We start from the raw sequence: 10,090 nt of genomic DNA, 5'->3' as shown, positions 1-10,090 counted from the left end.
TCCAGCTCCTCCACCCCACAGCTGCGCTCCAAAGTAAGTTTCTCTGCTGCGTTTTCTCACTGATCTGCAGGTATCTGTCATTTATCTGCAGATGTGTGTGTGAATTCTTGTAATCAGCCTCCTTTAATGGTGTCTCCTTACATTCAGTTTCACAGCGTTACTCATGTTTTTAAAGTACTTTCCTCACAGTTGTACACAGTGGTAACACATGCTCTCAGGCCCCCAAATGCCTTCATGCTGTACCTTAAAGAGCAGAGGCCAAAGGTCAAAGCAGAGCTAAATATCAGTGACAGTGCAGCTGTGAATGCAGCTGTGGGAGAGAGAGTAAGTGTAACTCTGAATATATTTATGCATCTGTTAATGTTCTATGCTCTTGTTTGTACATGTGTACCAGCTGTCCTGTAGTTATGTGTAGTAGCAGTGTGGCTGTGTATTTATACGAGCTGACAGTGTCTTCTTGTGATCTTCTATCCACAGTGGAAGTCGCTCTCAAAGAAGGAGCAGAAAATATATTTTTCTGAATCAGTGTGAAGCCGTCTCCCCACACAGCCTCAGCATCATTCCTCTCGCCAGGTAATCCCTGCACTGGTCTTCAAGAAAATCAGACCAACCCTTCTTCTCATTGATTCATCTGCATTATTGGCCTCCTCTGCTGCACCCATTGCTCTCCAGACAGAGGCCTCCCTCTTCAGGGACGTTAAGAAGATCCTCTATAAATGCTTGAACGTCTTGATCTCCTCCCTGTTACTCCACAGTCTCAGCAGCCCTCTTCTCGTCATTCAGATCTCTCTTCTGCGGAGTCAGTTAAATTTATAAATTTATATTTTGATTTAACTGACCTTTAACTGTGATAACTGTGTTATCATTTCTGTAAATAAATAAAAAACAAAAGAGGCTTCTGTCAGTTTGTACAGCAGAGTGGGAGGGTATAGAAGAACTAAGTCTCATTTATTTGCGATTGTTCATTGCAGTATTTTACTGATCCTTTGAAGTGACCCCACAAAACAGATTTTTTAAACGCAAACTTTATTTACTGCTTTTCTTTTCTTTTCAAACATATCCACCATATATCACACAACTGTCTGGGTCCACTAGGTCTCAGGGAAAAGCTAGATATAAACTGTCTCAGGCAGTCATAGAGGTGTTACTGTTAGGTGGAGCTAAACCACACATAAATGCTTTTTACTAAAACCTTTTTGTTTTTTCAAGTTATTGCACATTTGTGAAAGTTAAATGTAATGCAATCAAAGTTCATTTCCATGTGAGCATTCCTAGGCACTGATAACAAAAACATATTGCCAAATACTTTAAAAGTACTTGCAAATGTCCTTAGAAATCTGGACTGATGACATCTCATAAAGCTGAGAAATATAAGAAAGATCAGGTAATAAGAACGATAAAGGTCCAGTCCAACCATCTTCCTGCAGAATCCCTGACTCACTTCCTCCCAGGCCGTGCCTTTATATTTACTTATTTAGGATTTCCATTAGTGGCATCTGATAATAACCATCATTATCTGTTATTTCATGACACATTGATTGGAATTTGTTTTTTAAACTGGATGGACAATTGTGTTGGTTTGCAAATCTAACATTTCAGTAAGCAGTGTTATTGTTTTCAGGATCCAAACATGAAGTGAGGGGAAAAGAAACACATCAGGCAGCCAGGTACTTTATTTTATTGGCATGTTCAAACCCTGCTTTTTGATCAAAGTCATAAATGTAGCTGATCCCAAGTTTTTAATCATATATACCAGTTTAAAATCCAAATATTGTTTTTGGTACTTGATGGGATGATAAGGGGAAAATCCCCCCAAATTGTAGAATAATAGTGTGAAAAATAGATATTTTTCATGCCATTTTAAAAATAGCAGACAGATGCACTTTGTACACCACATCAGTGCTCTGTACACTCACTGGCCACTTTATTAGATGCACCTTGCTAGTACCAGATTGGGCCCATTTTTGCTTCCAAAGCTGCCTTAAATCTTCGCAGCATTGATTCAACAAGGTGCTGGAAACACTGATTGACAGCATCAAACAGTTGATGCAGATTTTTCAGCTGTACATCCATGATGTAAATTTCCCATCCCACCACATCGCAAATATTCACCATTTGACTGAAACCTGGTGACTGTAGAGGCTATCTGAGTACAGCGAGATGACCTGAACTCTCTGATGTGGGTTGTCCCCCCCCCCCCCATGATCCCATATTTGCATTAATGAGCAGCTGACTGGGTGTACCTAACAAAGTGGCAAGTGAGGGTATTTGTACTGGACTAAAACAGACATAAAGCTGTAAAACTTCCCACAAACGTTAAAGTCCCGGGCAGGATGCTGAGTAGTTTCATGTGGGACTTCATGCATGTCAGTGCTTTGTATCATAAATAACCAATCACACGAGTTTAAAAACAGCTTTTTTCTGGGAGAAACTAACATCCGCTTTTGTAGTTCAGAAAAAGGCTAATTTCTTATAATGTTGGCACATTAAAATTAAAAAAGCAACAAGGAACTCTTATTAACTTGACCTTGAGCAAGGCACTTGTTTCGCAGCTTGCAGTGGGTATAGTGTGGACATCCCAGTAGTGCAGCATAAACTATGCTCACACATGCCTTTTCGTGACTTGAACTTGTTTGTGAGGACGTAAAGGAGCTAAACCACCTCCTAAGATGCAGCTGAAATGTAACAGATGTGGACACTCAAATAAAATGCATGCTCAACATGCACGAGGAGACGGTGAAGCCCACAAAAAGTAATAACAATAATAATAATAATAATAATAATAATAAAAATAATAATAAATCAATCTCCAGCCCATTCACTCAGCCACTGCTGGCACTGTCTCCTCTGCTCCTCACTCTCCTCCTCGGTGCTCTGCCCCTTGCTTCGTTTTCTCCTCTCATCCTCCTCCTCTTTTCTCGCTCTCTCTTGCTCTTCCTTTTTAATCTTCCTGTCCTCCTCCTCCCTGCGGTGTATCAGGGCCTCCACAGTGGCCTCTAGTGTCCGTAATGAGCGCTGCGGGAGCCACTTGGGATCAACCGCTGGGACAAAAGGGTCTCCAGCAGTGACGCGCAGGGGCTGAGGTTCGAGAGGAATGTGGAGGAGATGTGCGTGCAGCATCATGCGGTACGGGGCGTTGTCTGTTCCCGAGCTGTAGGTGAAGTCCCCGACAATAGGGTGGCCTAAAGCGCTGCAGTGGACCCTTAACTGGTGGGTTCGACCTGAGAAGAAGAGGAAAATGGAGCGGCAGCGGGAGGGAGACTTTTTAGGAAGTGTTTGCTTCTTTCTAAGTGAATGTTATGGTAACAAAAAACAAACAAACAAACACAAAAAAACAGGTCTGGTATTGCCATCTTTACATGAAAGCTAGGCTTTCCTCTGCAAGAAGAAAATCTTCATTTTTCCTTTGAAACAAATGCAATTACCAGTGAGTGGCTGCAGCAGCACCTTGGTAACAGGGTCTCCGTCATATAACCCATATTCTAACACTGTCAGCTCAGTCTGGCAAGGCTTGGGGTTCTCACAACCTGAACACAGAAGGAAAGAACACAGAAAATAATTCAAACAACTGTTGGAAATTAATGATTTACTTTCAACACGATGTCCAGAGTCTCTACTCATTGTTGTTCACACTCACAACACTCAAACCAAGCCAAGTTTCAGTACCTTCTGTTCCCTCAACACACATCATATGTGTTTTTCCCTCCGTGGAGTTCTTGCCGATGGAGAAGTCCACAGTGTGCGTCTCTCCTTCGACCGCCCCACGTATCTGGAAAGCAAAAAGTGTATTTTCACTGACACGTGTCTCAGAGCACCCGCACATCCATCATCTGGTTATTCTTCTTTTCTGTAATCCTTGTTGACCTGCTCTCTTTCCTCTCGTGCTGATTAGTCGTCAAAGAACAGAAGGTCAGCTCTCTTTCTCTCTCTTTCTCTGCCCGCTCTATTTTAACTCCGCCAGCACTGGCAGTACTCGTCAGGTCCTATTAATCATTAATTGATTAATAGGACCTGAGCTGGAAGTTTTGGTTCTATTAGTTAAGCTTACTCATAATAGTTTAGGGAAGTAGCCTGAATCTGGTGAACCACATTGTGTCCGGTTCATGGCCTTCTTCCTCTTTTGTTTTCTTTTGCTAAGCCTCACATCTACCTTAAAATAAAACTGAAACTTTAGTGATTCATCCCCTTATCAGCACGCAGTTACAGTTTCCACTATCACTTCAGATCTTGATCGCTGGCATCATTTCTTAAGACTCTAACGGCACATTTTACAAACAAAATGCTTAAAAACTCATTAAATTCATTACAGGGCACAATTGTGTCAGGCACACGCAATAGTGTCAGAACACAATCGCATGTGTTTCACTGTATTTGCGCCCTGTACCAGAGCGAGGTAGAATTTGGTCACGGTGCGGTCCTTGAAACAGCGGTAAGCCCGGCCAGCGGCAGCTTTATTCAGGGCAACACAAAGAGCTCCACTTGTGGAGAAATCCAACTGATGACAGAACCTGGTGAAAGATAAGGAAAACAATAAGACTACTGATGCTACCAAGAACATCTGACAAGTGTAGAGGAAGTAAAGGGATTCTGACCGAAATCCATAGTAGGTGCGTGGGTCAGCCAGCTGAGGGAAGCGCTGGCGAAGCTGTGCCTGTACGGTGTTCTTCTCGTACCACATCTTACTGTCGATGCGGATGTCCCAGTGTTTGTCCACCACAATGTAGTCATCACTGTGATACAGCACACGCAGGCTCTCCAGGCTAGCGGGCTCCGTGCTCATCGTGTGCAGTGATTAACTGACACAGGTGTCGCAGGCCTGCAGGGACAAAGTCGCTGTCGTGACATTTCACTGTGGTTTATTTGAAGTACAGTACTAAAGACTCCTCTCACCAGTATCAGAAAAAAACTCATAGCTGCCACTTTCAACAGTCATTAAATCTTAGAGCATAAAATTTGCTTAGTATAAACTAGCAAGCAGTGGTACGAAACCTTGCATGTCTGGGTCTTGCACAAGTGTTTCTCACAACTTTCTTTGATTTCTGCTTTAATCTCATTTAACTCAGAATAAATGGATTTTAAGTTTTTTGTTGTTACATTATACATACTTGTGCTTGCAGGTGCAAAGCGTAAGTACCAGCATAGGTATGCAACATAGCTGTGCTCATGCAGCACTTTTCTAGGCTTACTGATCACTCAAAGCTCTTCTAACATCTTAAGTACACATTCATACAGCACTTTATCTTGACATGCATGTTTTTGGACTGTGGAAGGAAGCTTGAGTACCTGATGGAAACTCAGTCCAAGTACCTCTAGAGCTGGTCAAGCATACAAACTCCATGCTCCCTGCAGGAGTTAAACCAGAACCCTTCTTGCTCTGATGCAACAGTGCACATCAACCTACCACCATGCTTGTGTCCGTGTCAAGGTACAATATCTCACACTTATGGTGTTCTACTATTACACTGTTTGGAGAGTCCTCCACGATCTTTTAAAGACCAGCAGGTGCCTGTCTCTGTGGGAACCTGGGCAAATGTGACGGTTCTCACGACTGAATCAAGCTCCTGCCTTCACCTCTGTCACCACTCTCCCATAAGAAGTACACACAGACCCGACATGTACAGCTTCCAGGTTCAGATCTAAAATTCATCTGAAAAGAAACAGCTCAATTTTGACCCGGAATAGCCTCGATGTACAACAATATTTTTTGGATTCAACTTTCATTTTGCGTATTTTGTGTAACTTTCGGAAAAGGCGTTGAATTTCAGGGTAAAACAATAACATTTATGTTTAATTATTTATTTTTACTGCTGTCAAATTTTTAAAAAAGATCTGATTTGACCCAGAATGTAAGAGTTAAAAGATTGAAAGACCCTGAATGTATATGTAGTTTCAGTATCAAAAAAGCAACAGCCTCCAGAGGTCTCAACCGCAGTGCGCCAAACCATCTTTCTCCGTAGCCTGTCTTATATTCGAGGACGTTTCCTTGGCCGTGAGAGCATCCCATCCACCTGCGCGTGTGGCAGGAAATCATGCGCCCACTAGTTAGCACCGCTGATTTGCTAACTAGAGGTTTGCTATTAGCATAAGACAACTAACCTGTGTTGTATGATAAAGTATGTTTTCTGAATATGAAAGCCCGGTTATAGGTAGTTAATATAATCGGAAAACTTACCGTTAATAAGGACCCAAAAAGTGATAAATGTTTTCAACAGATGTAAACATAGCCGCTTGTGACCCACTGCACTGCGCATGCGCCTCGTCTTCTTCGTGCGTATTTTGGGTCATCAGACTAACTTAAAAGGTGCACAGCGCCACCACCCGTGTATGACGGTGTTACCATACATGAACGGTGTACATTTACAAACATTTTATGATTCACCTCGTTGCTGGTTTACTTTGTTCAAGGATTAAAAGTCTCCAGTATTGTGCAAAAGTCTTGAACCACCCCTTATTTCTTTATATTTTGCTTGGAAAATTTGAAATAGATCTATTGAAACATACAGAGAAATACAGTATATAAGATATGTATCATGTCTGTGAAGATTCTAAGTCATCCAGGTCATCGTAGTCAAAGGTGTGAAAGCGGGTGTGGGACCTAATCAGCCAGGGTTTCAGGTGAGCCCATTGTGAAACCTGGCCCCACCTTGTCATGTGAATTCCTGAGGATCACCAGGGGGTCCTTTGTCCCTCCTTGGGGGGGATACTCCCACTGGGTTTAAATCTGGGACTCTCGGCCATTTGACCTTAGAACTGAAGAAGCTTCTCGGATGAGAGGTGAAACGTCTTCAAGCAACTTAAAGAAGTCCAGACGCTTTTCTTTGCAAACTCCTTTGACAAGATATGTATCAGTTTACACAATTGTAACAAGCGTGAAACTCCTTATTTGGTAATACCACCTTTAATCTTCAACACAGTTTTAACTCTCTTAGGCAGGGTTCTTGTAATTTCTTTAAGTAGTCTTCAGGAATAGTTCTCCAGGCTTCTTAAAGGACATTCAAAGCTCTTCTTTGGATGTTTCTGCCTTTTGTTCTGTTCTCTATCAAGATGATCACACAATCCTTCAATAATGTTGAGGTCCGGGCACTGGGGAGGAAAATCCATGACTGATAGTGTTCGACTGTGTGTTTTTTCTATCCAGGTACACCTTTACCGCACAGTATGTGTGTTTAGGATCATTGTCATGCTGAAAGATGAAGCTGTTGCCAATCAGACGCTTTCCAGATGGATGCGTGGTGGTGGTTTATAGCCACCCTTCTACTGAGACCATTTATGGTGAGGCTTCAGTGAACAGTAGATGGCTCAAGTGAACAGACAGATTTCTCAGGTCATGAATCAGGTCTGAATTTCTTTCTATTTCTTAAGAACATGACTTTCAAATAGAGTTCAGCTGGTGCAGATATTTTTCTTTTCTCATCCATCACTTGTCTACTTTCCTCAAATTTATTAAGGATCCACTGCACATCATGCCAGGATATGTCAAGTTTTCAGCTAACAGCTCTTTGTGAATCAGCTTTTTGCTGCAAAATAATATTTTATTCCTGTCAAATTGTGTTATTGTTGGTATTTTTCTAAGAATCAACTACAGAGGTCAGAACAAATTATGTGTTGTTGTGATTGGCTGCTAATAGGAAAGTGCCAAGAGTTAGATGCCTTTTTATTATTGAGTGATTCAAAGGTCTGTGACAAGTGGCTTAAAACCAAACCAAAGAAAAAATGGTGCAAGGATTGAACTAAAAATGAATAAAAAAGCAGCCAATGTCCAAAGAAAAACTTTGAAACACCCTCAGAAAGCCTGGAGAACTACTGCTCAAGAACACTTTAATAAATGATAAGAAAGTCTGGCTCCTTGGAAGTAAAATAAATTATAAAGAAATCAGGAATAGCTCAAGCTCTGCACAAAGAGTAGAGAGAATGAATGGGAAATACTTGTCCTTCATCAGAGGATTTAAAGATGTGGTATTTTAGATAAAGCATCTATATTATTTATAGGCACGTTATCGGTTCACCTGTGATTTTATTGCCAAGCCAAGTGAAGAGAGTGAGAAAGAAGCTTCCTGATGTTTAGTTTTTGGCACTATGACAACTCTATTGCAAACTTTGAACAGTTACAAATCAAACAGCTTGTCATCTGGACTGGAGTGAACGGATTATGTTTATTGCATTTGTCTCATTTTATTATTTATTTATTGCCCTGTGGTACTGTTTCAGGTCAGTCAGCAGTTACTGTGATGTTCATAATCCCTCACCTTAGCTTCACCTCGGGACTTTAATCTGACGGCTCCATGTGACAATCCAGTATTGTGAGCATGTGGTAGCTGAGGTAATGAAATGCCATGTTTTGTTTCTGTGCTTTGTTCAAGTCTGCCCCGGCACGTCCAGGGACATCGGAGGGCACCTGAGCAAGGACGTGTGAGAGGACGGAGACAACGGGCTCAGATTCAGAGACGGGATGAAGAAAAAGTACAGAGATGTCAAATGAATTTTCGGAAACGCTTCTCCATCTTGTCACGCTTTGACCTCCTCATAGGTCCAAAGCTAATATAGTAAGTGGAGACTCTTTGGAACATTACGTGCTGAAACACATTGGTTGAATAAAGCACAGGCTCTTCCAGAGAGTAATCCCTGAACGCAGACAGGTAATAATGTGTGTTGAGCTAAGAGGATGAAGACTTATTATATAATTGGCATTTCTGTTGTGCAGGTGTGTGTGTGTGTGTGTGTGTGTGTGTGTGTGTTGAGTCAAATGCTGGAGAATTGGATTCAGTCGTGCTGCTGTGATGCTGTTTTTCTGGTTATTGTTTCGTAACATGTCATAGCAAATCATGCACTCCGATAAGAAGGCACACATGCTCACACAAAGATGCACGTGGCATTAACACAAACGCTTCAGTCAGATGAGAGAGGACGAGCTGGCAGATACTGTGCAGGAGGCAAGCATCAATACTGATATTGTAAGAGGAAGTTTTTCAGCGTCCTTACTCTGGATTGTGTGAACAAAGACATCCAAGGATTCCTTGTTGCTCTGGATTTGCCTGATTCCTAACCAGCTTTCTCTATCTTGGATGTATTTTGTTCATTTTAGCACTATTTTGATCTTTTCTGCACCACTTTGAGTTTGGTGCAAAAGTCTTTGCCGGCAATAATACGAGCATCTTTACAGGTCTTTTCTAGCTGGTTTTTTTGGGGGGGTTTTGCCCAGAGACGTGACAAGGCAGGCCGTTTATTTCATATCATTTGGAAAAAGCGTGAAAGACACAGCTTATATATGCGGTATTCAATTTTTTAAACTCTGAAAGGTGTAATTTTTCTGACCTTGCATTTATTTCTGTAAGATTACTTTCTGAGACTGCCGTGAGCATTTTAAACCGCCTCTCCACCATGCATAATAAGTCATTTTTGCAGGCTCGCTGTGATGAGCCTATAATTACGTCGGACTGGGGTCTCCTTTTGCTACTGGCTCTGCTGCTGCTGGCGCTGGTCTACTCCTTCCTCTACCTGCCTGCCTCCGCCCAGCGAGCCCTGCTAGAGCAGGCCCTCAGCAGCAACAACACCACCACCGCCGTGATTGACTGATTCAGGGATGAACCCTGACAGAAGCTTCACGAATGGATAAGCAGACAAGCGAGGCCATCTTGCATATGTAAATAGTGTGGACTGTACTGCTTGTCATTTTGCCCAACTAAAATCAAGAGGCTGTAAAGTGGCAGTAAGGAAACAGAGACACGGAAACCTGAAGATGGATTTAAAGTGCGTTTGACTTGGAGGGGTTTGTAATGAGCCATTTAGCGCCTCTGTGTTTCAGAGAAGAAAAAAAGTATGTAGCTGTGTTGAAGCACTGTACTTTCTGGAGGTCCTACTGGCCATGTTGTTCCCTGTATGTATATTAAAAATGGTATCAGGCGTGTCTTCCTGTGCTTCTTTTTTTCCTCTTTAAACTTTACCAAGTGTTTTCAAGACCAACTGATAATAAAATGATATGCAAATCAATGCAATGCACTAAATCTGCACAAAAAAGGCTGTTTCGTTCTAATTTCCCAACCCTGTTACAGTCTTGTGAAAATGAGTTTCACACCCTTAATGTTTTTGTAGA

The 10,090-nt window shown here is 41.9% G+C and overlaps 1 protein-coding gene and 1 long non-coding RNA gene across 2 annotated transcripts; one reads left to right on the top strand and one right to left on the bottom strand.

Moving 5' to 3' along the window:
• Positions 1-1,655: 1,655 nt before the first annotated feature.
• rpusd1 (RNA pseudouridine synthase domain containing 1) lies at positions 1,656-6,290 on the bottom strand. Its single transcript, XM_003454938.5, has 6 exons — positions 6,173-6,290; positions 4,593-4,816; positions 4,385-4,508; positions 3,667-3,769; positions 3,426-3,527; positions 1,656-3,221 (listed from the first exon to the last, which is right to left on the bottom strand). The coding sequence occupies exons 2-6, from the start codon at positions 4,778-4,780 to the stop codon at positions 2,803-2,805; spliced, it is 936 nt and encodes a 311-aa protein (XP_003454986.1). The 5' UTR covers positions 4,781-4,816; positions 6,173-6,290; the 3' UTR covers positions 1,656-2,802.
• LOC112846775 (uncharacterized) lies at positions 4,823-9,904 on the top strand. Its single transcript, XR_003219923.1, has 2 exons — positions 4,823-6,069; positions 8,361-9,904. It is a non-coding gene; the product is annotated as an uncharacterized LOC112846775 (long non-coding RNA).
• The last annotated feature ends 186 nt before the right edge of the window (positions 9,905-10,090 follow it).

This window comes from Oreochromis niloticus, linkage group LG4, assembly GCF_001858045.2.
Source record: "Oreochromis niloticus isolate F11D_XX linkage group LG4, O_niloticus_UMD_NMBU, whole genome shotgun sequence".
Lineage (NCBI taxonomy): Eukaryota > Metazoa > Chordata > Actinopteri > Cichliformes > Cichlidae > Oreochromis > Oreochromis niloticus.
This window is presented reverse-complemented; position numbering and strand designations above follow the sequence as displayed.

Coding starts and splice junctions, on each gene's coding strand:
- rpusd1 (XM_003454938.5), bottom strand. CDS start 4,780: ATGAGCACGGAGCCCGCTAGCCTGGAGAGCCTGCGTGTGCTGTATCAC. Junction 4,509..4,592: donor CGCACCTACTATGGATTTCG/GTCAGAATCCCT, acceptor ATCTTTCACCAG/GTTCTGTCATCAGTTGGATT. Junction 3,528..3,666: donor GTGTGTTGAGGGAACAGAAG/GTACTGAAACTT, acceptor TTCTGTGTTCAG/GTTGTGAGAACCCCAAGCCT.